The 26,005-nt window shown below is 37.5% G+C and overlaps 1 protein-coding gene across 1 annotated transcript in view; it reads right to left on the minus strand.

Moving 5' to 3' along the window:
• Positions 1-3,461: 3,461 nt before the first annotated feature.
• The window catches only part of SNL2 (SIN3-like 2), a 46,064-nt gene continuing 23,520 nt past the window's right edge, over positions 3,462-26,005 (minus strand). The window contains exons 19-24 of the mRNA XM_088217631.1: positions 25,824-25,962; positions 25,590-25,742; positions 25,292-25,455; positions 4,727-4,838; positions 3,998-4,172; positions 3,462-3,863 (exon numbers count right to left, since the gene is read on the minus strand). Of these exons, the coding sequence (XP_088073757.1) occupies positions 4,041-4,172; positions 4,727-4,838; positions 25,292-25,455; positions 25,590-25,742; positions 25,824-25,962 (700 nt within the window). The 3' untranslated portion in view covers positions 3,462-3,863; positions 3,998-4,040. The remainder of the gene's footprint in view (positions 3,864-3,997; positions 4,173-4,726; positions 4,839-25,291; positions 25,456-25,589; positions 25,743-25,823; positions 25,963-26,005) is intronic.

The following is a 26,005-nucleotide window of genomic DNA, read 5'->3' on the forward strand; positions in this document are numbered from 1 at the left end:
CTAATGTACAACACAACTTATGCTATCTACCAAACAATGTTCAAAATATTCTAATTTTGTAACTATAGAATACAAAATGTGTAGATTAAACCTGTGACAACAAATGAACTTAGGTATAAATTTATGAACAAATTACTCATTTTTCCATTAAATTGAAATAAAATTACAATTCATTTTTAAAAATATTTTTCATTTTAATTTAATCAATGAAAGTTTTATAATTACTTTTCTTTAATTTCTTTTAATTATTTCAATATGTTATTTATGAAGAATAATTCAAATAAAATAACAGTTTATTTGTAAGACAAATAACTCAAAGTAAACTTTTACTTGCGAAAAAATACATAATTTTCCCAAACAGCATTCAACAGTGGAAGGAAAAGGCAAAGTAAGCTATATATTATTTGGATATATTTATGCAAATGGCTAAAAAGTCCTGACTTTGGACTAAGCCTTCCATATGTATCTCTTTTGGTCTCTCTTTTGCAAGAACCTCCTTCTCCTCTCCATTTTTTTTCAAACCGGTTCCTCTTTCCCTTTTCATTCTACCCTTCATTCTTTTTCTACAAAAATCCTTTTGTTTTTTTTCATATTCTAATCTATTATAATCTCAACCTTTTATCACATTCAAACAAATGTTCTCACTATTTTATATTTATAGAAGTAAAATAAGAATTATAACATGAAAAGTTTTACATAAAATTTTTAAAAATGTATCAGTTCATCCTATCGATTGGATTTTATTAACAAAAACATTGAGAGTCAAAATTAATATATAAATTAACTGAAACGAATAAACAAAATATCGGTAGATTCACAATTCATACTACTAATTAGGTGACAAGTAACTTTCACGTTATTAATAACTAATTTATTTTTAATAGTTATATTTTTGTCACTTGTCGTATTAACTTTTTAAGAGATACATAATTTTTGTGAACTATTAAACTGAATTTAAACTTCTGAAAAAATGAAATTGCTCCTCTTCTCCTCGTCCTTGCTTTCTTCCCTTATTTTCTTCTTCCCCTGCCCCATTGCCTAGCATGTAACGCCCAATAATTTTAGAATTTTATTATTATTATTATTAATTTTATTTTTTATTTATTTTATTTATTTAGTTTATTTTAATTTAAGTTAATAAAAATAAAAATAACAATAATTGTAAAATTGGGTAAAAATATTATTTGGATTTAATTGAAATTGATTTTGGGAAAAAAAGGTGAAAATTAGGATTCTATGAGTATTTTTGAAAAGAAAATCGGAAACTGGGGGTTAAAACGCAATTTAGAAAAATTGCGCCACGTCAGCAGCCACATCAGCGGGCCAGTCAGCAGCCTTGGCCAACCAGGACCTACCGTGTGGCAAGACCACGTCGACCCAGGAACGGGCCACGTGGGGGATCCGCGTGCGCGCGATCGACCCAGATGCATCCCCGCGCGCACAGACGGCACAGATTTAATAAAAATGGACGGTTGTGATCAAAAGGCAAAAGGGTATAAATAAAACCCCCACACCTGACCACAAAAACCCTAGCCACCTGCCCTTGCCGGAGAAGACAAACCAGACGCCGGAGGAGCCGGCCGCCGCCACCCGCCGCCGCACTGGGGAGTTTTCCGACCGCCGATTGAGGTAAATTTCATACTCCCGGCTCATTTTTCAATGCTGAGTTCCCCTGTGGCCAAATCGGAGCCAAAATCCCGGCCAAACGGCCGGAAAACACGGCCGAAACCCAGCGGCGCCGCCACGCCCCTCCTCGGTTTTTGCCTCCGATGAGGCCCTTTCCAGCCTCCGTTTGATACAATTTTTATATCATCGTGATCACCATTCTTTTCTCTACAGGTTGATTGGAGCCAAAACACCAAAACACGAACCTCGCCGGAGAGCCACCGCATCCGAGAGCACCGCCGCCGGTAAACTTTGGTTTTTCGTAATTTTTTGGTCCCCCGAGGGCCCTAGGGTTGTTTTATTGCAGGGACCGATGCAAGTGTGGCCGAAAACGGTATTTCTTGAATTAACGCATGTGTGAAATTGCTTAAGGTTGCTAATGGAGCCCGAGTCTAGTGTGATTGATGATTTACTGTTATTTGGCCTGTTTTACAGCTTTAAATGCATTATGGGGTTTGATGTGTTCATTTTATAGTTTCGAGTGCATATATTACTGTTTTATTAATTATGGGTTGAATGACTGAAGAACTGATACTGTATGTTGTTTGTTCGGCATGAATTACGATTTGCTTGTTTAAATGTGAATTGATGATGCTTATTGAGAAAAAGGAAAATGAAACATTGTGTAGACTGATAATTGTATGATGGGGTCAGCCTGACTAGATATCTTGGGAGATTGTGGACGGACCGGGTCCGTAGGGAACCCTACCGGGATTGTGGTCTCACATGCCGGACGGGGTATGGAGATCTTATGGTTTTGGCGCCCATACCGGACGGGGTATGGGGACGGCCCGTTTCACCCTCATACCGGACGGGGTATTGAGGTTTATGGTTTTGGCGCCCATACCGGACGGGGTATGGGGACGGCCTTGGAAACTGATTATGAATGTTAAAGGTTAACGGGTAGCGGGACCCCTAGGGACCCCCATGGATACTAGTAGGCTGGTAAATGAGAAAAGGATATGTTGTATAATGATTGAATTACAAAAGGCGTGATAAGTGCTATGTTTTACAGCTTATATTATTCCATGATTGTGATAATGTTATTGTTTTCTTATATTGTTTCATGAATTCCACCGAGGTAAGTGAATGGTAAAGGTTTTATCATAAATAAAAGGATTTGTTGCAAATCATGCTCCATTGGTCTTTTGTGTTTTTCTACCCACCTTTACCTCCGTAACGGTGAGATATCGTGATGTTCTTACTGGGCTAGTGTAGCTCACTCCTTATTTAACCATTTCAGATCAGGAAGACATGGTTCCCGAGCCCGTTCCGCATGAGGACGACGAAGGGGATGCCTAGAGACTCTGTAGTCACACTCATAGTTTTACTTTCGAGTTTCTCTCTTAGTTAGTTTAATCTTTTATATTTTAAGTACGTTTTTGGGTTTCCGTGTAAAGGATGTTAACCGAAATTTTGATCTCGCTTCCGCATTTAATATTTATAATATAATTTCCATGTTGAATTACCGGGGCTGTTACAGTAAATCACAAGTTCACATAATTTAGACACTTGAAAGAATAATATTTTACTTGTTCAAAGATTTCTACACAAGTTTCACAAAATAATCAGTTTATGTCATTACGTATACAGTTTTACTTTCTCCATCTATGAAAAATTAATTTGCACAGAATAAAAAATGGCCCCATACTAAATCTTCATGGAAGATGGCATAATTATCCATATTAACATCTTAAAATCCACCTCGCATGCGCTCTGAAAAATGGCACTCGATTGCACCGAGAAAGCACAGTTGCTATTACCTTGATTAAAATAAAAAGAAACGTGTAGAAATATTGCCATCTAACAAGAGATTTGAATAAAAGCCTTTACTACTCTTCCCTTGGTTTCATTCTTTCTTTCACTTACATATAAGGCAATTTCAATCCCCCAGAAACTCCGAGATACAAATCAGAGCCCACTTTAGAACTGGAGGAGACAGGAAAAAAAGAAAGAAAAAAAGAAAAAGAAAAAAGGAGACTGTACCTATCCAGCAAGGAAACTAAGAAAACAAAGCACATTTTTTCTTACAAAGATGTCATTCAGCTATGTACACTAATAGTGAACCGCGCTGCTCATGGGAATTTACAATTACCCGCCAGTACCATTTCCGAGTTGTGGCCTGGCAGAGGATTTGCTGGAGTATGAGAATACAGTATGTCACATCTTGAAACTACGTCTGTTTCTTAAGCTTCTTTCTGCAGATACACAAAGGGAATAATGTTTTTAGTTACGTCTGTACAAGGTAAAGCACAAAAGAAAAGAGACTTGGGGGGGATGGGGGAGAAATGGGAGCCATGGAAAAAGAAATTCTAAGATGAAAGAAGGGCACCTGAATGCCAGAGTCCCTGTGAAACAAGAAAAAAGAAACTAAATTATTGTGATGTGCACAAGAATCTGTGAAACCGGTCTACTTTAGCCTGATCATGGCAGCCTGATCCTATCTTTGATGTCTTTCCTCTTTTACTGCGAAAGAAGAAATCTTCTGTATCCAAGACGTACGATATCTGCCTCAGCCAAAAGAGAAGCCCACAGATAAACATGCAACAAACGTTTGAAATCAGTTAGCTACATATCAATACCAAATAAGAGCAACAACACAAACTAGACCTGATAATTTTTGAAGAAAGTTTAATGCGGAATGAGATCAGCATTTTTTTTTTAATGAACTTACTGGGGATTGACTCCCAGCAAAATTATTCCTTATATGCACACACACATATAAATATGAAACATGCTGCATTAATAGACTTCCATGACATGGAACAGTCGGGTGGTGATGAAATACAAATGAAGAAACATGAGTTCTAGTTGCAATAGTACAATATAACGTTTTGGGTAGACTTCTACTTCACTCCCACCAAATTTTACCCCTATTTTTAATTACCTTGACATATAGAATTAGGATGCTACCTTTATTCAAATCTATCATTTTCATTCTATTATCATTCATATCACATAAAAATGGAACTTTAAACCAAACCAATTTAAAAAGTAATATGAGAATCTGAAGCAGGAATTGAACCAAAAACAGCACAATGGTAGCTGTAATTGTAATCACCTTGTATGTGCTGCAAGATATCTTGCACTCCAAACCATTAACAACTTGAACACCTTCCATGGCCTTGTTAATAGCAGAAAATTCATCTAGGCCAGCATATTTTCGCTTGTTTCTGCATACACCAATTGAGAGCAACAACGCTTTAATTAATTGGAAACCATGGTGGAAAATCTTTTCTTCGTAATCAATTCTAAAAATTCTAGTAGGTTATTGAACTGCTTGCAATTGATAGAGCTGAAACCTCAGATCAGCTACCTTTTTAGAGAAGATTTCAGATAACTGTCCGACACCAGTGGAATCTTTTTTCTTCCAGGGTGTAAATTCGTACATATCAAGTAGTTTGATGTACAGATTTTAATGTGTTTCATTGGACACAAGCAAAATAAGAACAGATTGAGAAAATAAGTAGTGTATTCATTTTTAGCGCTTACATATTTCATATATACACGAATTTCTAAATGTAAATAAAGAAATTTTCCTTATAGTAGGAATTCTAAATAATTACAATATTACGAGAGAAATTAATGATAGAACTACATAAGAAAAATAATACGGTCATTTAGAAAATAAAATTTGTGTCAACACCCTCCCTCAAGTTGGTGCAAAAATATCGCACATGTCCAATTTGCATATGAAGTTTTGAAAAGTTTTATTGCAGAATCCTTTGGTGAAGATATCTACTATTTGATTGCTAAAAGATACATGATATAAACATAAGGAGCCATCAACCACTTTTTCTTTTATAAAGTAACGGTCAATCTCAATATGTTTTATCCGGTCATGTTGAACTGAATTTTGAACAGTACTAATAGTTGTTTTATTGTCACAAAAAAATGATGGACTTTCTTCTTTAAATAGTTTTAATTCTTTTATTAATTTTTTCAGATATAATAATTCATATACTCCTAAGACCATTACTTTATATTTTGCTTCAGCATTAAAACAGACAACTACATTTTGCTTTTTTCTTTTTCATGTAACCAAGTTGTCTCCAACAAGTATGCAATAACCAGTGGTTGACCTTCTATCATCCGGAGATCCAGCCCAATTAACATTTGTAATAGTTTTATCTTAAGATGGTCATTTCTGGAAAAGAATGAACATTTTCCTAATGCAGATTTTAATATCGTAATATTCAAAAGATGGCATATAAATGAGCCTCGCAAGGATCATGCATGTACTGACTCACAAGGCTAACTGCACAGGTTATATTTAGTCTGGTATGTGAGGGATAAATGAGTTTTCCAACTAATCTCTGAAATTTTTCCATGCCAACTGATTTACAACTTACTTGTAATTTGTGATTACTTTGAATAGGGGATTCAATTAGCTTGCAATCCATCATACCAATATCTTTTAACAAGTCTAGAATATACTTTATTTGAGAAATGAAAATTCCTTTATTAGATCTGTCAACCTCAATTTCCAAGAACTACTGCAATTTTCCTAAATCATTGATTTCAAATTCTTAAGCAAATACTCCATTTAATTGAGGTATCTCCTTTGTATCATCTCCAGTCACGACAATATTATCTAGATAAACAATGAGAAGAGTGATCACACCCTCACAATGTTTGATGAACAAGGGTATTAGCATTACTTTGTTGATATCCGAAAGAAATTATAACTTTTTTGAACCTTTCAAACCATGCTCTTGGAGACTGTTTCAGTCCATACAATGCCTTTTTTAATTTACAAACCTTATCTTGTGTTCTTTCATCTTTAAATCCATGTGAAATTTTCATATATACCTTCTCCTCTAAGTTCCCATGGAGAAAGACATTTTTACATCAAAGTGGTGTAAGTCCCAATTAAGATTAGCAACACATGATAATAATATTCTGAATGTGTTCATTTTTGTGACAGGTGCAAAGATTTCCAGGTAGTCAATTCCACAAGTCTTAGTAAACTCTTTAACCACTAGTCTATCTTTGTATCTTTCAATCGACTCATATACTTTGTGTTTTATAGACCCACTTATAACCAACCATCTTCTTTCTTTGTGGATTGAATCAAGCTCTCATGTTCCATTTTTTAGCAATATTTTCATTCTTCAATCACCGCTTCTTTCCATTGGAGATCTCCTAGAGCTTCTCTCCAATTCTATGGTATAAATACAGAGGAATCAGACAAGACAAAAACTCTATAGTATAAAAACAAAGTCAGACATAAGATGCTTAGTGCAAGTTCTGATTTCTTTTCTAAGAGTAATGAGTTTATCAAATAATTCACAAGTAAAAAATGATTCACTAGTATCTTCAGGAACTGAAAAAGATTCTTGACTTGGGATACACTGCATGATGGCTTTTCTTGTCTTATATCTCCCTGAATTACGTCTGATTTATCCAGTCGTCCAACATTTTCTTCTTGAATAAAATCTTCTGACATTGAATTCTCCCATTGAATATAACTCAAGGGTTACCGAACTGGGCATCATCTCTTCCATTTCACTCTCCCCCTAGAGGCGTTGGGGTGAAACTGAAGTATGATTCAGATTCTCTAAAAATAACCTCCATAGTCACAAAATATTTTCTAAACAATAACTGATAATACTTGTAACCCTTTTGAGTAAGAGAATATCCAACAATTATGCACCTGAGAGCTCTAAATTCCAACTTATTCACATTTCTAGCATGGACAAAGTAAACACATCCAAACACTTTTGGAGGAACAGTATAGAAATTTGTACCTTACCAAACCTCCAAATGACTTCTAAAATCAAGAACCCGTAAAAACATTCTATTAATAAGATAAGTGAAGATTTTGAGAGTAGAAAAAACTCTTCATTCCATCAATGATTAGTGCCTCATTTTATAAGCAAAAACAGAAGAAAAGAAACAAATAAACAACCTTCCCTAGTGAAAGGAATAATCGGTAAATGTCAACTAGCATTCCGCTGCTGTGTCTGATCCTAGCAATAACTTATCTCTAATAAAAAATTTAAAAAAAAAAAACAGAACGCGGTAATAGTAAAAGTAAACAATAATTGTAAATACAACTTATTTCTAATATTTCTACACTCCCCCTCAATCTAAGTTACATAAATGTTGAGTAAGCCTAAATTAGATATCAATTCGTTGAAGGGTCCTTTGGGAAGTGCTTTTGTCAAAATATTTGCAGTTTGCTGACTTGTAGGAACATAGAGTATTGTAATTATTTGATCTTCAATCTCCTCTCTGATGAAATGCCTATCTATCTCCACATGTTTAGTTCGATCATGATGTACAGGATTTTTAGCCATATTGATTGTTGATTGATTGTCGCACCATACTTTCATAGGAGTAGTAACCAAGAATTTTATTTCCATTAGAACCTTTTTTAACCAAACTCCCTCACATATTCCATGAGCAAGTGACCGAAATACAACTTCTATACCACTTCGTGACACAACAGATTGTTTCTTTCTCTGCTAAGTGACTAAGTTTTCCCAAACATAAGTATAGTACCCAGATGTAGATCTTCTGTCAGTTATAGAACCCGCCCAATCTATATCTGTGTAGATTTAAATATTCCTGTTCATTATTTTCTGAAAAAATAATCCTTGTCTTGGAGTCTTCTTAAGATATCTTAAGATCCGATATACTACATTCATATGATCATCAGTAGGTTGGTTCATGAATTAACTTACAGTACTTACAGCAAAACTAATGTCAGGTCTATAAGCAAGATAAATGAGTTTGCCCACAAGTTTTTGATGTCTTTCTTTATCAACTGGCTTGCCATCGGTTTTAAGTCCAACTTTTGTAGTCGTTTCCATGGGTGTTTCTGCTGGTTTACACCCAAGCATCTCTGTTTCTCTCAACAGGGCAAAAACATATTTCTGTTGTGACACAAATATCCCCTTTTTAGAATGAGCAAATTCCATTCCCATAAAGTACCTGAGTGCTCCAAGATTTTTTATCTCAAATTTCGTGGCAAGAAAAGTTAAGTTTCTGAATTTCCTCTATTTTATCACATGTTAAAATAATATTATCAACATATACAATTAGGATAACTTTCTTACCAGAGGCACTGCTCTTGACAAACAAAGTATGATCAAACTGACACTGCTCATAGCCCACATGTTTAACTACTTTCATGAATCTATCAAACCGAGCTCTTGGAGATTATTTTAGACCATAGAGTGCCTTTCTGAGTTTGCACATCTTGTGAGAGTCATGTGGTCTAAAGACCAAAAGGAACTTCCATATATATTTCTTCTTCTAAATCTCCATTGAGAAATGTATTATTTACATCAAGTTGACAGAGAGGCCAATCAAGATTAGAAGCAAGAGAGATTAATACCCGGATAGTGTTGTGCTTAGCCACTAGGGCGAATGTCTCCTAATAGTCTATCTCATAGGATTGAGTGAAGTCTTTAGCCACTAGACGAACTTTGTACTGATTCACACTTCCATCAAGATTGTGTTTTGTAGTGAATACCCATTTGCACCTCACTTTATGTTTTCCAGGAGGAAATTCTATCAGTTCCCAAGTCTTGTTCTTTTATAGGGCCCTGATCTCTTCTTGAATAGCAAGGGCTTCATGAATATTTTTAGGTTCAGTGGAGCTATCATCAAGTTTACTTACATATCCATGATACTTTGAAGACAAGTTGTTGAATGAAACATAATCCTGTATAGGGTGTCTAGTACAAGATCGAGTTCCTTCCGCAAAGCAATAGATAACTCAGTATCATGGTCAGTAATAGTAACAATATAAAAAATTGTGCCTGAAAACTCATTACCTTGTGTGTCCTTATTGCTTGGAACTGGAATGGACTCATGGCAATGTATAGTTGGTTCAGAATTTTTATCAACTGGAGCTTTGTTTCTTCTAATATAGACATGTAACTCTTTGTTAATAGCAGTAGGTACAGGTTCAGGTTCAGGCTCTTTGTTACTGGTTTTAGGAAAATTTGATGAGGACTCGGGAATAATAAGGGGAAAAGAGGTAAGAGGTAGTGTACTTATATCCCATACTTGATATTCCTGATTAATACTTTTCCCTTAAATATCAGTAGTGGGATAGAATAACTGATCTTCAAAGAAAGTAACATCCATAGTGTTACAGATGCAACAGGTCCAGGGACAAAAATATTTGTATCCTTTTTGACTTAGTGAATATCCAACAAAAACACATTTAATGGCTCTTGGATCAAGTTTACCCCTGAGGTGAGTATGAATATAGACATAGGCTGAACAACTGAAAATTTTATAGGGAAGGGTATGAAGGATATGAAATTTTGGAAAGACCTTTAAGAGTGTATCATAAGGTATTCGAAATGTGAGAGTTCGGGAAGGCATGCGGTTTATCAAGTATGCAGTGGTGAGAACAGCCTCTCCCCAAAGAAATTTTGGAATGTGGGTAGTGAACATGATTGATCAAGCTACTTCAAGAATATGTATTTTTTCGTTCGGCTATATCATTTTGTTGTGGGGTATTAACACAAAACTCTGATGAATAATGTCGTGATCAGAAAAATATTGGCTCAAAATGGTTTTAAAGTATTCAACCGATTGTCTGATCTCAATACTTGAATTTTAGTGTGAAATTTTTGAAAAATCAGAAAATTGATTTTGAATCATCACCAATTTTAATTGAGAATTTACCTCTGCACTTACTATATTCCTTAAATAGTGAGATATCCCCGGTCATATGATCGGAAGCACCTGAGTCAATAATCCACATTCTTTTTTTTGTGGAATAAGCTGAGAAACTAGAAAAATTACCTTTGTGAGCTATGGAAGCATTACCGAGAACCATATTAGGAGAAAACATTTTCTGGAGAAGGCTGATCTGTTCAGGACTAAATAGAGGGTTTTTGGTGGGAACAGCTGCAGCTGATTCCTCCTCAGTTTGAGACAAAATTGCCTCGAGGAGTCTCCTGCTTTGGTGTCTTCCTTTCAGCTGGCTTCCTGTGAAGCTTCCAGCATTTTTTACGAACGTGCCCAGGTCTTTTACACTATTCGCACCATGGTCGTCCCTTCCGCTCAGTCGCCCGATTTGTGAGAGCTACACCAGCCTCGGGTGAGCGAGAACCACTTTCAACAAAGGTTAGGGCTGAGTTGCGATTCACCCATCATCACCTTCTTCCTGCTTTCTTCACGTCGCATCTCAGAGAACACCTCTCTGATGTTTGGGAGAGATTTGGTTCCAAGGATGCGTCCTCTTACCTCGTCGACATATTTGTTCAGTCCGAGGAGGAATTTGAATATTCATTTCTATTCCACGATGCTTTGGAATCTCCTGGCATCCTCGGCAGCTCCAAGCATGTTCCTCAAAAACGTCAAACTACTGTCATTTTCGGGTAAGAAAATTGTAACATTGAGTTACCGTCTTTTCTCCTTGGCGCAGATCGTGAAGACTTACTTCGACTACGAAGATGAAGAAAGTATTATCACAGGTAGAGTAGAACTCACGAGTTGCAACCCAGATATCATGCGCAGTCTCATAAAGGAGAAAATTTTCTCCAATCTCGGTGGTCACTGAGTTCACCAGCCAAGACAAAACAAGGTTGTTCTCTACTTTCTATGTCCGAGCATTCGGATCATTCGCGGGAGGTGATGAGAGCTCTCTAGTGGGTATTCGTCCCGACCTTTCCCTTGGATGAACATTAACACCGAAGACAACCATTGAAGATAGTTACTGTCATTCAGTCGATGGCCAGTAATGAAAGAAGGAGCCCGATTAGCGAGAGCATGACTTCCAAGCACCGGAAGATAGGAGCCCAAAAGAACTTCGGGCGGAAAAGAAGTCTATTCATCCATTGCCTATTAAACGCAAGAGGGATGCTGAAGAATTTGGATCAGGTAAGTTCTAATACCATGAAGATTTTGAGAGTAGAAAAACCTCTTCATTCCATCAATGATTAGTGCCTCAATTTATCGGCAAAAACAGAGAAAAAGAAACAAATTAACAACCTTCCCTAGTGGAAGGAATAATAAGCAAATGCCAGCTAGCATTCCGTTGCTGTGACCGATCCTAATAATAAGCTAACATAAAAAAAAAAAAAAAATAGAACAATAATAATAAAAGTAAACAGTAATTGTAAATACAACTTATTCCTAATATTTTTACAGTAGACAGTTGAGAAAATTGCATCTCCCAAATAACTTTTAAGTAGATTTATTATGAACATTAGTGACCGAGCAACCTCCGATATATGTCTGTTTTTTCTTTCAACAATCTCATTCTATTCATTAGTGTAGGCACAACTTGTCTAGTAAATTATCTCATTAGACCCAAAATAGGCACGGAATACACTATGCATATATTTTATACCGTTATCTGTTCTTAAAATCTTAACTTGAGCATCAAACTATGTACATACCATTTTATGAAATGATTGAATGAATGAAACCACATCACTTTTGACTTTCAACAAATAAATTCATATTAATCTAACACAACAGTCAATGCAAATAACAAATCATTTCTGACCAGATAAGAATGTATTTTGAGTAAGTCTCCAAATATTAAAGTACATAGTCATAAAAGGGGTAAGACTTCTATGGTTACTCACATGATATGAATTCTTATGTTTAGCTAACTCACATGTATCACAAAATAAGAAATCCATAAAAGTTCTTTTAAATAATGTGAGATATAATATTTCTAGAGCAAAAAAAATAGGATGTCCCAACCGTTGATGCAACTATAGGATTTCTCTATTGACATTTGTATCTTCGAAGACAACTTGATTCTCAATTTGACTTTGACTTATATTCAAGACATATAAGACATTTTGCAGTCTACTAGAATCAATCGTCTCTCTTGTTTAAAGATCTTGAATGACACAATGCTCAAGAAAAAACTCAATTTTATGATTAAGATCTCTAGTAAGGGACATGAAGGATTAAAGGCAATATAATGATCAAAGTACAACCAATGGAATCTATTCCAAACGCAAGAGTGTATGATCCATTTGCGACACAGATATTTTCCTGTTGAGTACACGAAAAATAGTATATGAAGTTTTTAAAAGAGTTTGTTATATGTCTATTAGCTCTATGGTATATAATCCAAGTATCATAATTGCAAAATAGTAGGGAGATGAGCAATATCTAAGTTTACCATTTTTGACGTACCAATAATTAATGAATGGTCACCTGAACTTGAAACAATTAATTTCTTTACTCCTGTCATTATTTAAAAATAACTGGAGACAGCAAAAAAATAATATCTAACTGCTAATCTCAACAAGATAGAAAACAGTTCAGTTCCGCACCAAAAAAAAGACCGGAGAAAATCCTGACAAATTGGAGAAGATTACTGGAGACGAGAGCTGAAATGTGCACTAGATTGCAATAGCATATCACAAAAAAAAAGGGAGAGCCCTTGCTAGAACGAAACATGAGATTTCAAAAACAGAGTAGGTCAAACAACAAAAGAAAACCAAAAAAACCTAATGAATGGACCTTGCTGGAACAGTAGAAAAAATAGAAGAAAATTGGGCGAGGGAATTAGAAGCTGAAACCGAAAAAATCCAGAGGAGCGGCCGAGGAAACCCGACAAATCAAAAGCTGCACGCGAGGGAACCCGGCTAAGGAGCAGCGGCCGTGCGCGAACCAAAAGCTCCACCAAGTGTGTGCGAAGGAACCAGACGTCGTGTGTGAAGGAACCAGAGGTGCAGCATGAACCAAGGAAGGAAGCAGCGCAAACCAGAGGGGAGGGGAGGTAAGGGTCGAGTGTGCGCGAACCAGGAAAAGGAACTAACGTGAACCAGAGGCCATGCGCGAGAAAGCAACATAGATAGCTAGGTACGACCAGAGCAAAGGGATCGGGTAGGGCGGAGATGGTCACCAAAACAGGGCGGCATGCCACTAGTGAGGCTTGGACTCCATTTGGATGGGTGTTGAAAATAGCTTAGTGTTTGAAAAAAACCTTGAAATTAAAAAAAATCCTAAAATACTCTTATTTTTCTTTGATATCATGTAGAAATTTTGAAAAAATATATTTACTTTATTTTTCACTACAATTTTTGTGTTACAAATGACTCATATATACAAAATTCTTAAGTGCAAATAAGAAAATTTTTCTTTTAATAGAGATTCTAAATAATTATAATGTTATGAAAGAAATTAATGACAAAACTATATAAGAAAAATAATACGGCTATTTAAGAAACAAAATATTCGTGTCAACACAAACCTATTTATTTTACATCCATCACAAAGATGAATAAACTAATCACTGTCTAAATACTAGCCACATGATTAAATACTAGTACACCATTCTTGAGCCTAAGGTAATTTCTCTAAAAGGGGTATTCATGTAAAATTAGGTTTCTCCTTTCATTAAAGACAGGAAAAAACCTTATTTGTTTCAGGCAGTTCTCCACATGGTCAAAAGTCATTCTTCACATAGTCAAAAGTCACCTCCTTAGGTGTCATAATATGAAGAAGAATTTTGAAGCAGAACATTCCAGGTCAGAAGAATTGGTGGCAAATACACATTGTGGAAGAGGTAGATCTCAGGATAACGATCCAACGAAAGGAAAGCCTAAGAGAGGTCAAAGTCGAAAGGTAAGAAGAAGGCATACTTCAAATACAAGGAATAGGGCCACTGCAAACATGATTGCCCTCTGTAATAGAAAAATACTGAACTAAAAGAGAATCCTACAAGTTCCGCTGCTTTAGTGTTCCTCAAATGACAAGTTTATTGAAGTTTCTGAAGGTAGCAGTTCTTATTTAATTTCTTATGATTCAGCTTGCCTGTCTCATTAAACAGCAAATAGAGATTTGAATCTTGAAAAGTGATATACATATCTATGAATTGAGAAAGAATTTGATAGGTCGATCAGAATCTTGAAAAATGATACACACATCCAAAAATTGAGAAAGAACTTGATCTCCTTGGGTCATTTAGAAAAAGAGTTGGCATGGGTTTTCTGAAGATCCTAACAGTGGAATCCTAAAGGTCATTATGGGTGTCATAACTGTAACAAAAAGAGAAGCAAACAGAATATTGTACAAGTTGTTTAGTAGCCCAGCTATGGGTGATACTTTCTGCTGATATATTAGAATCTGACAAAAATTACTCTACTCTCTCATGTACGCTTTTGCATTACCTACTCTCTCGCAGTTTCAAACACTGGAAAATGAATTTGAACAACAATAGGGAAACAAGCTAAATGCGTCAGATCTAACCATTTAAGGAAGTATAAAAGTCAGGAGTTCTTGGATTTCTATGAGGCATTTCGTTATGCCTAAGACACAAAAAGAATGCTGTTGCAGAAAGGGCGAACAGGGCATTATTAGAAAGGGCCAGAATATGAGACTACAGTCTGGATTACCTAAATAGGTCATCGACCATAAGCATTTAACACAGCCTTCTCCATTGTTAACAGGTCATATTCAGCAAAATTTGAAGGAAAGGTAGCTTAAGAGGTGCAGAAAGATAGAAGAATGAAAGATTCTACACTTAGAATATTCAGTTGCCTAACATATGCACATATCCCCAGCAATGTGCATTCTAAGTTGGATGCCAGATCATTAAAATGCATATCTGTCAGTTACTAGAAAGGATTCAAAGTTTATAAGCTGCAGCATCCAATGGCTGAGAAGTTGATTTTAGTAGAGATATAATAATTGATGAGGGAACAATGGTAAAGAAACATCCAGGCCATGTGTCTAGATGTACAAGGTCATGAGGTGCAGCTGGAACTTAGTGATTAAAAAAAAAAAAATCACCTCAATCAGTTTAGTCAAATGCAAAAGTGATTCCTGATCCTCTCATATTGAACAACACCAAACCCAATTTTATACCATTACCTGACAGACCTTGACAATGAACTCATAAGGATATTATGAGATCTGTATTCACCAATGCATCAGCTCCTATTCTATTAACTAGTCATGGAAATCTTTTTTTTTTTAAATAAAAGTGAAGTATTATTATGGACAAAGGTACCAAAGGGGTACCACCCGTATACAAAATAGTTACATATCTACCAAGTAGTCAATAACTAATCCAACATTTTCTCAATCTTTAATGTCATGACCCAACAAAATAGAGTCAAAAGTGTGTATTTGTCTATCCCTATTGTTTACAAAATTAGTCTCAACGCTCTCAAAAGCTTTTGCATTTCTTTCCGTCCATACAATCCAAAAAAAATGGTAAATGGAACAAGGAATAAGTGTCTTTTCTTTTTACAAAAACCCGCCCACGCCCACAACTCACTACTTATATTCCCTGCCATAACCCAGGTCAGCCCCATAAGCCCAAACACCGTCGACCATATGCAGTTTATCTCTGGGCAACCCAGCAGTAGGTGATAACACATTTCCTCCTTAGCTTTGCGGAAATAGCATCTGTTAACCACTGTGTTTCCTTTTTTCTTTAATATGTCAAGTCAAAATGCATTCTTTAGCTGCCTCCCAAGCAAAAAATGCCATTCTAGGTGGAGCTTTTGTCTTCCATATTAGCTTGAAAGGTGCAGTCATGCTCAGTATGCTCTCCCTCTTGCATAATCCATTATAATAAGACTTCATTGAGAAGCCTCTGCTAACATCCAGTTTCCGTAGCCTTTCATCTTTATTTTCGGTCAGCTTAATGTTATCCAAGCAAAGAAGTAAGTTGCTATATTCTTCAACCTCCCAATCTTGCAAATTTCTATTAACCCGAATGCTCCAAGTCCTCCCCCTCCCTCCGACCCATTAGCCCTCTCCACCCTAACCTCCTTATCGCTAGCAATCGCATAAATTCTGGGAAAGGGATCTTTTAACTTAAAATCACCACCCATTCATTCTGCCAGAAACGGATTTCCTGACCATTCCCCACCTCCCATCCCACACAACTCATAAACACCTTGTTGCAGCCCTAATTCTCTTCCAAAAACTCTTACCATGTTTTCTGAACCGACCCCTCCTACCTCTCTCCCTCTCCCAATCACCCCATCTCGCTATCACCGCATTCCTCCACATCTTCTCCGTCTGGGTGAGAAACTTCAGTAGCCACTTCCCATGGAGAGCAAGGTTCATTTCTTTAATAGATCTTAATCCCAGGCCCCCCTCCCTCACGGTTTTCTTACATCTCACCAAATGATATTTTCTATCACCCTCCTCATCACTCCAAAGGAATCTACATTAGATATTTTCAAGTTTTGCTGCAACGCTGGCCGGAATGGTTAAAATTAAGAAATAATAGATTGGTAGATTCGCAGGGTGCTCTTGATTAACGCGAGTCTCCCCTTTTTTGATAGAAAATTTTTCTTCCATCCTGTTAACTTCCTTTCAAACAAGTCCACAATAGGCTCTCAAGTATTTGATTGGTAGAGTTGATACCTGACACCCCAAAACCCTAGCCAAACTCCTTTCATCCCCTCTATCACCAATCCTAATCAATTCAATCTTCCCCATATTAGTTTTAAGCTCGGACATTATTTGAAAACAAATCAAAATACACCTCAAATATAGCAAGGCGTGAACATCCGGCTCATAGAATATAAGTGCATCATCCGCAAAAAATAAGTGCCACACCCTCACCCTTGTTTCCCCTCTCCCCACCACTATAACCTTCAACAAACTCAACTCCCCAGCCTATCCATCAATCTACTAAATGCTTCCATTACTGTAAGACATAGAAGAGGCAACAATGGGTCACCTTGGCGAAAACATCTTTAAGCCTTGAAGATCGATGGACATCCATTCACCATAACAGCAAAAGAGGTTGTAGAAAAGCAATTCATGACCATTTCCTCCATTTGCTCCCACTATCTCATTGACGATCATCAGAGCATCAAAAATTTGTCTACCCTCCACGAATGCGTTCTGATTTTCTCCTATTACCTCACCAAGCACTTTTGTCATTCTTTTTGCCAATACCTTAGAAATCAGTTTGCACACGCTTCCCACAACGCTAATCGATCTAAAGTCTTTAATGTTTTCCACATCAACCACCTTTGGAATTATAACCAAAACAGAAGTGTTGATTAAGTGGACAAAAGAGCCTGTCCGATAGAAATCATTGAAAACAGCCAACACCTCTTTCTTGATCACCTCCCACTAGACTTGATAGAACTTCATATTAAAACCATCGGGCCCCGGCGCTTTCTCACCATTACATTCATCGAGACACCCTCTGAATTCCTCTGCAGTGAAATGGACCTCAACCCCCATTTTGCTTTCCCCACACAACTGCTTAAAATCCAAACCATCCAGCCTGGGTCTGCAGCCTTCTTCATCACTGTACAGGTTCTGGAAAAACAGTTTAGCTCCCTGCCTCGTTGCCTCATTCCCTTTTACCGTCTCACCATTAAAACTAAGTTCTTCCACAATTATTTTTTCTTTTAAAATTAGTCATGCTGTGGAAATATTTTGTGTTCCTATCCCCCTCTTTCAACCATTTCTTGCTACCTTTTTGTCTCCACGAAATCGCTTCCATATTCATGATGGTTGCTGTCTCTATCTTTAAAGATTCCCTCCTAGCCCTTCCTTCCTCATCTAAACTCCCCTCCATCTCCATACTATCTAGAGCAGCTATCTCCTTAAAATTTTCACTGCCTTTCCTTTCTAAATTCCCCTCCTCCCTAGCCCATTTTTTAATTTCCTCCTTCAGAGTTTTTAATTTGGCAGCAAGAATGAAGCTAGCTGTACCATCCACTCTAGTCTGTTCCCATACCCTCCCCACCAAGTTCTTGAACCCCTCCACCTTCAACCATTTATTGTCGAGTCTCAAAAAATTGGGCCCCCAAATGATACCTTCTGGAACAAGGCATATGGGAAAGTGGTCCGAGGTTGGTCGGTTAAGGACCGTTCGACTCAAACCTACAAGCTGCATCAACAACCCGTTAGATACTAAAAAATGTTCAATTCTTGACCAAGAGGGGTTCTTCTTTGAGTTGGACCACGTCCATTTTCCTTCCCCAAGTGGAAGACCTACCAAATCAAGCTTTTCAACCATATCCTTGACCTCTTCAATCTCTCTAGGACTTGAGCTCGCACCAAGCCTCTCCCTCATATGCGGGATCATATGAAAATCCCCCCCCAATCACCCATCTCTCCCCCCATCTCCTTTTGCAACACTGAAGTTCAGCCCACAAACTCTCTTTATCCTCCCTAGACCCTCTACAGTAAATCCCCAAGAAAGCCCACTCTTCCCCACTCCTACAGTTCTCGAACAGGTAAGACAGTGAAACCCTTCCCCTCTCCACCCCTTCGCAGAAGAATTTTTCTTTATCCCACATAATAAGAATACCCGCCACCCTGTCTACGGGCAGAAACACCCAATCCACCTTGTTATCTCTCCATAAACTACTGATCACAAGCCTACTGACTTCCTTTAACTTGGTTTCTTACAAACATACCACCTCTGGCTTCCACCTTCTAATACAGCCCTTAATAATCCCTCTTTTCTTATAGTCATTCAACCCTCACATTCCATGATAACATTTTCCCTATCATAAATTAATCTCAATAGGCTAGACCCCTCCCCCCCTCCTGCATTTTTTTTTACTTCATCCTTTAACAACCATTCAAGTCTTTTAAGTTCCCTACTTCCCCCTTCCCCAAGTTTCTTTCCCTTCTTTTTGTTTTCCTCTCACTCTCTGCCAGTATATATTTATGTTCTAACTCCTCTAACAAGCTTAACATCCTATGTTCAAGCCCATTAAAAGACATTTCAAATATTTTACAGACCTTTGCAAAATTTCTTTGAACCCATGCAGAGTATAGCTCAATTTTTTCCACTTCTGCCAGAGACATCAAATTGCAATGGGGGTCATCAATCTAAATGGGAATCACGTCCAGAACGCCTTTGCCTGCGTTCTCCGATACCACCTCCTTAGATACAGACAACCCATTCAACAATGAGACCGATAATGCCCTATCAACTCTAGCCGCATCCTCCTCCTTGTCACCTTCTCCTCCATTCTTGTCTCCATCCACTGAAAGTACAAAGTCAACGATCGTACATGCATCTTCCTCCTCTTCATCTTCGTCCTCCGTCTCCAAGGTTTCCCGAGCCCTAAACCTGCTATCCCCTTTCGTGCATTTTTTTTTTGCACTCCCCTGAACTGTATTTCCTTCCCCCTCTAATAATTTAGCTTTTGGCGAACCGGGTTTAACCCCTTTGGGTCTCCAAATCTTCTTGTTCTGATTTGAACTTGGCCCAGGTTGGTCTACTCATTTTCTTTTTTCCGCCTAGATGAACTTCATCCTTTCGCCCACTTTCGGCCCAAGGAGCATCTTTTTATTTTCATTCTCCCTCCATCCCCCTTGCACGTGACCTCCAACATCCTTGGATTTGAAATTCAAATCGACCCGACCTGTTTCATTCCGCCCCGACAACACTGCCTGCCCTACCCGATTCCCACTCTCCTTTGTTTCCTCAAGGCATCCGCAAAGGTCGCCACCTTCTTCTCCAGACGAAGTTCCCACTCCATACTGCATCTCGGACATTTAAGAACACAAGTCGCAGGTTCAACATTGTTCACTGCTTCAGACCGATAATGACCTATCAACTCTAGCCGCATCCTCCTCCTTGTCACCTTCTCCTCCATTCTTGTCTCCATCCACTGAAAGTACAAAGTCAACGATCGTACATGCATCTTCCTCCTCTTCATCTTCGTCTTCGTCCTCCATCTCCAAGGTTTCCCGAGCCCTAACCCTGCTATCCCCTTTCGTGCATTTTTTTTTTTTCCACTACCCTGAACTGTATTTCCTTCCCCCTCTAATAATTTAGCTTTTGGCGAAATTACCGGGTTTAACCCATTTGGGTCCCCAAATCTTCTTGTTCTGATTTGAACTTGGCCTAGGTTGGTCTACTCATTTTCTTTTTTCGGCCTAGATGAACTTCCTCCTTTCGCCCACTTTCGGCCCAAGGAGCATCCTTCTATTTTCATTCTCCCTCCATCCCCCTTGCACATGACCTCCAACACCCTTGGATTTGAAATTCAAATCGACCTGACCTGTTTCATTCCGCCCCCGACAACACTGCCTGCCCTACCCGATTCCCGCTCTCCTCTGCTTCCTCAAGGCATCCGCAAAGGTCGCCACCTTCTTCTCCAGAAAAAGTCCCCACTCCATATTGCATCTCGGACATTTAAGAACCCAGGTCGCAAGTTCAACATTGATCATTGCGTCAGACCGATAATGCCCTATCAACTCTAGCCGCATCCTCCTCCTTGTCACCTTCTCCATTCTTGTCTCCATCCACTTAAAGTACAAAAGTCAACGATCGTACATGCATCTTCCTCCTATTCATCTTCGTCCTCGTCCTCCGTCTCCAAGGTTTCCTGAGCCCCAAACCTACTATCCCCTTTCGTGCATTCTTTTTTTTTTCCACTCCCCTTAACTGTATTTCCTTCCCCCTCTAATAATTTAGCTTTTGGCGAATCAGATTTAACCCATTTGGGTCCTCAAATCTTCTTGTTCTGATTTGAACTTGGCCCAGGTTGGTCTACTCATTTTCTTTTTTCGACCTAGATGAACTTCCTCTTTTCGCCCACTTTCGGCCCAAGGAGCATCTTTTTATTTTCATTCTTCCTCCATCCCCCTTGCACATGACCTCCAACACCCTTGGATTTGAAATTCAAATCGACCCGACCTATTTCATTCCACCCCGACAACACTGCCTGCCCTACCCGATTCCCGCTCTCCTCGGCTTCCTCAAGGCATCCACAAAGGTCGCCACCTTCTTCTCCAGACGAAGTCCCCACTCCATACTGCATCCCGGACATTTAAGAACCCAAGTCGCAAGTTCGACATTGATCACTGCTTAAGACTCACTGCTGCATCCTTTTCTTTCACCCAATCTGGTGGAATCAACTTCACTCCCACGACCTCGTGGATAGCTTCCATTAACTATCACCAGCCATCTGCCTTATCTCCTTTGGGAAGAAAGAGCCTATTGATTCTCCCCCTAGGCCACTCCTTTCCTACCGATAGCACCAGGAAGTTACCGCGCTTATTTCCGCTCAAAGTCATCCATAACGTCCTCCAGCTGCTTCGACCACTCGTTCCCCATGCACCTTCACTTTTGTCCCACCTAAACTCTTTGAAACTCTAAAGAAGACAGTCCATATCCTCCTTCTGAAAAAAAAATGATTTTCGAAAGCTCCTCCCATTCTCGTACACCCGTACTCCTCTCCCTTCTCCCACCACATAAAAAGACTTGTTTTCCACTATGAGGAATCTCCTCTGGCCCACTAACATTGTCGGCCTCTAAGTGTCTCTCTCTCATAATTTTCTCTTTATCCCCATAGAGAACCTTCTTTTGAAAAAGCAATTTCTAGTCCAAAGAAAGACAAGGGGATGAGAGCCATGGTTGAATGGAGTGTTGGCACATAGGTATAACAATAATTTTTTTTTTTTTAAATAAAGGTATGACAATAATTTATGATTTAAGAATCACATTATTTAGTTAAGTTTCATCTTTTCTAGATTATTTATGTTTTATTTTCCTCCCCTTACTATGAGTAGTATTTTTATACTTATCAGTATTGATATTTCCTATTATATTATAAGTTATATTTTTAATATTATTAGTCTTCCTATTTCTTGGTCTAATCCTATGCAGGAAAGACTTACTTGGCACTAAATAAAATATTTGACAACGCCTTGATATCATCGTTCAATTATTCAATAAATAATCTAATATATTTCTCCATACTGGATTATATGATTCAATCAAGTTTTAGGTGTGTGCCCAAGAACCGTAACTGCGATATCTAATTTTTTCACATCTCTATGTTGGCAAATTAACCCTAATTTATTTTACATCAGTTAGTATCCAAGCTAAGAATCCTAAACCCAAAATCTCCAAATTCTACGCCAAAATAGACCTACCCAATCTGCAACCCTACCTCTAGCAAAGTCAACTGATAGAAGTTTGTCGTTGTACAATGGTCGAAAGTTGGTTTGTGAGCCACACACGCCCCAGACCACAAGTAAGCCTACCTTGATCAACTCTACTTGATTTCTCTGAGCTTCAAGTTTGACGAGAAGGGCTCCTTGACTGGTTCGGTTCCCATCTCAAATACACCAGTTTGACAAGAAATTTTAGCTTCAATTATGATAATCAACAAATGGTAGGAGGTATGCATACCAGCCAACCACTAATACCATACTCAAAAAGGTGTCAAACGTGATCTATGTAATCTTGGAAGAATCGAGATATTTTCGGACTGCACTGGTCTCACCAATCCAAAATCTTCAAGTTTCATTAGACTTTTGTTTCTGATAGAATACATGTTGAAGATAATGTTGGAGATACAACCAAAACAAAACTCCTGATTTTGATAGAAGAAGATTGCAATCCGCAGTTAATTTACCTCAAATAAAAGATTACTTCAATTAGTATGACATGTCAGATGCACAAAAGATTATATTTGCCAAAATGAAGTTGTTTGGACTCACAGATATATAACAGTACAGTATTAATAAGAATATAACAAAAAGAAGACGACCAATAATGGTAACATGGATAAAATGAAAAAGATTCTTCACGAAAAGTATTTACCTCTCAACTATTTTGACAAACATAGTGATTAAACTTACATCTTAGTTCATGGCAAATGTATTTGCCAGAAACTGAAAATACATAAAAATTTGAAGAATCAAATACCTGAAGTCAGTTGGTAAAATATAATAGCCAATAACATCTTGACTAAAGGCAAGATTAAGAGCTAATAGCAAATGAAACTTAATCCAGTAACCTCCTGCAACCGCAACCCAAATTTACCAAATTGCCTTAGACATAAAAGCCTACTTGAACTAGTCCCCAACTTCAAGGAAATTTGAATTTTCCCTTGGAGAACTAACCTCCAGAAAAACTCGAAAGCAAATTATGATGCATCAATAGGTTCTATACGAGCTTTAAGCTAAGGCATTATTGCAAATTCAGTTTCCAACACACTCAATACTAGAGGTAAGAAAAGTCTGCTTTAGGGGCAAAAAACCAACCCGTATGGGTTATCAACGCCCTAAGACAAACAACTTACATATTAGAATAATAAAAAGAAGAAGAAGATGATGAGGATGATGATGATGATTGGCATTGTACTACAACATTTCAAAATCTTTCCGTTTGTGGACCTAAAGCCAAAAAGTTTGTTATTGATGGTTTAAATTGCATGAATGTAACGTTCGTCTTAAGCATTAAGTGTCTCAAACTTCCAACAAGACCACATCCACAACCATATAAGGTAAAACAGATTGATGATACAACAATTCCAATAACTCAACAATGTCTTGTCTCTTCTCTCATTCTGGTAAGTATGCAGGCACCATTTTGTATGATGCAGTTTCCATATAAGTGACTCATATTCTCTTTGTTGACCTTGGCTATATGATCAAGATGTATATCATAGTGAGAGAAAGAGTACATATTCCTTTCTTATGGGGAAAGAGACATTCTCTTGCAACCCATAAGTACAGAAGATACAAAAAACTTTAAGACTAGGAAAACACCAACACTTGCAACTAGTAACATATTCAATAGGCAGCACCATAAGAAGTGGCTACCCTACTCACTGACTTCCATAATGTTGCTCCAACAGATTTGCCAAACGAACACTCACCACGTGAGACCAAAAGATGAGTAGAAGGAATGTCCTCAAACTAATTGTACTTGGATCACATAAGCTGACCTCAAGATGTTCAAACCTACAATGCGTGCTATATTCTATTATGTCACTTGATGGAGCCCAATTTTTCTCACTGGAGAAAATTAATGGCATATAGCCTAGTAGCAAATTACGATTTAATAATTATATTAAATAGCTTTTTTGAGATAATTATATTATTTAGCTTATTTTTATGTTTCAAATTTATTAAATTTTTATTTTCCTAATCTTTAAATATTTCAAATGTTATTAGTATATCTATTTCTTTCTTATTAAGAATGGTATTTCTAATCTTATCAGTCTTACTATTTCTTAATCTAATCCTACTTGAAAGATACTTACTTAGCACTCCAAAATACCTTTATAGTCTCCTTGAGATCATTATTCAATTATTCAATAACATAGTTTGAGAATCTCTCAATACCTGATTGTGTAATTAAATCAAATCTTAGGCTTGATACATAAGAACCTGATGTAAAATATCTAAGAGTTGATATCTACTCAGTAGGTATGTTGAAAAATGCACTATTTATGGAGAAGTCCAAACATTGTTAAACTTGCTTCAGTGTTATTTGCTATTAAAGTTTTTCCTTTTCTTTCCTGATGATGAGGGCATCTCTGTATTTTCTTTCAATGGGTGAACATTCGCCAAGGTGGAGAATGTTGAGTTGCAATCGTATATAGAGTATCTATTATTCGCAAATTGCATCATATTCTTTTGCCTTGGTGCAGTTACTTTTGTCCCCCCACACAGGCCGAGGTAGTTCTTTTATTATAGAGGCATTTTGTAAAACTGAGTTTTGTCAATCCACTATATGTACTAAAAAAAAGCAATGTTGTTCCAGGCAGGTACCTAAGAGTAAAAAATTTCACAAGTGCCTTGATGGAGGAGGCACATGTCAAAACATGTTAAAATTCTTGACGAACTTTCCTTCTTCTACTTTAATCTGTGTGCATTGCATGAGTATTTACAGAGCACAAGGTGTATTAAGGACACATGTTATATTTATATTTAGTACCTCTCTAAAGTAATGCCATGAGGCTCTTTTTTCCCTGGAAAGACGGATAGAAAATCATTGTGCAGATAAGCTGTAAAATTTGGATCCATGGAAACTGCAAATGCCTCAGGCTTCTCAATAACATTATCCGTCAGCTGAATAGACAGATGGCATGGAGTAAATGACTGCAAAGTAGATGCAAAACAAAAAGCTCATAAATCATGGAGCAACCCGTGAAGTAGAGAATGACGCAAAAGGAATAATTAATTAAGAGTATGATGGAGGAAAGGGGAAAAAAAGGCAAATGGAGAAGGCTTACACATCCCAATCGGTAAATATTCTCTTCATGGAGAAGCACTCGTGCGTTTTCATAATATACTGAATCCATTAGCTTCCCAGCTTTACGGGATTTTTCATATTCATATAATTGAAGAAGTTTATTATCCATCTCATCAGCTGCAACAGCTTGAAGCTGCACAAAGAACTAAAAATCACAAGTTTGTTGGAAACAAGGGTCGAAAACACATCTCAACAAGAGAACTAAGGGCCGAACCTGTTTGACCAATTTATATATTAGCTTATCCAAAGTGAATAACACATACGACTGGTTTCCTATGATCGCTCGGCATTCATCTTCAAACTTTGCATTGTCAGCAGATCCATCAAGCAAGTTATACAGTACACTCATAAATCTGCATCAACATAGGATGTTAGCAGACACAACCATATCTGATT

This window comes from Carica papaya, chromosome 1, assembly GCF_054855325.1.
Source record: "Carica papaya isolate Zhongbai chromosome 1, ASM5485532v1, whole genome shotgun sequence".
Classification (NCBI taxonomy): Eukaryota; Viridiplantae; Streptophyta; class Magnoliopsida; order Brassicales; family Caricaceae; genus Carica; species Carica papaya.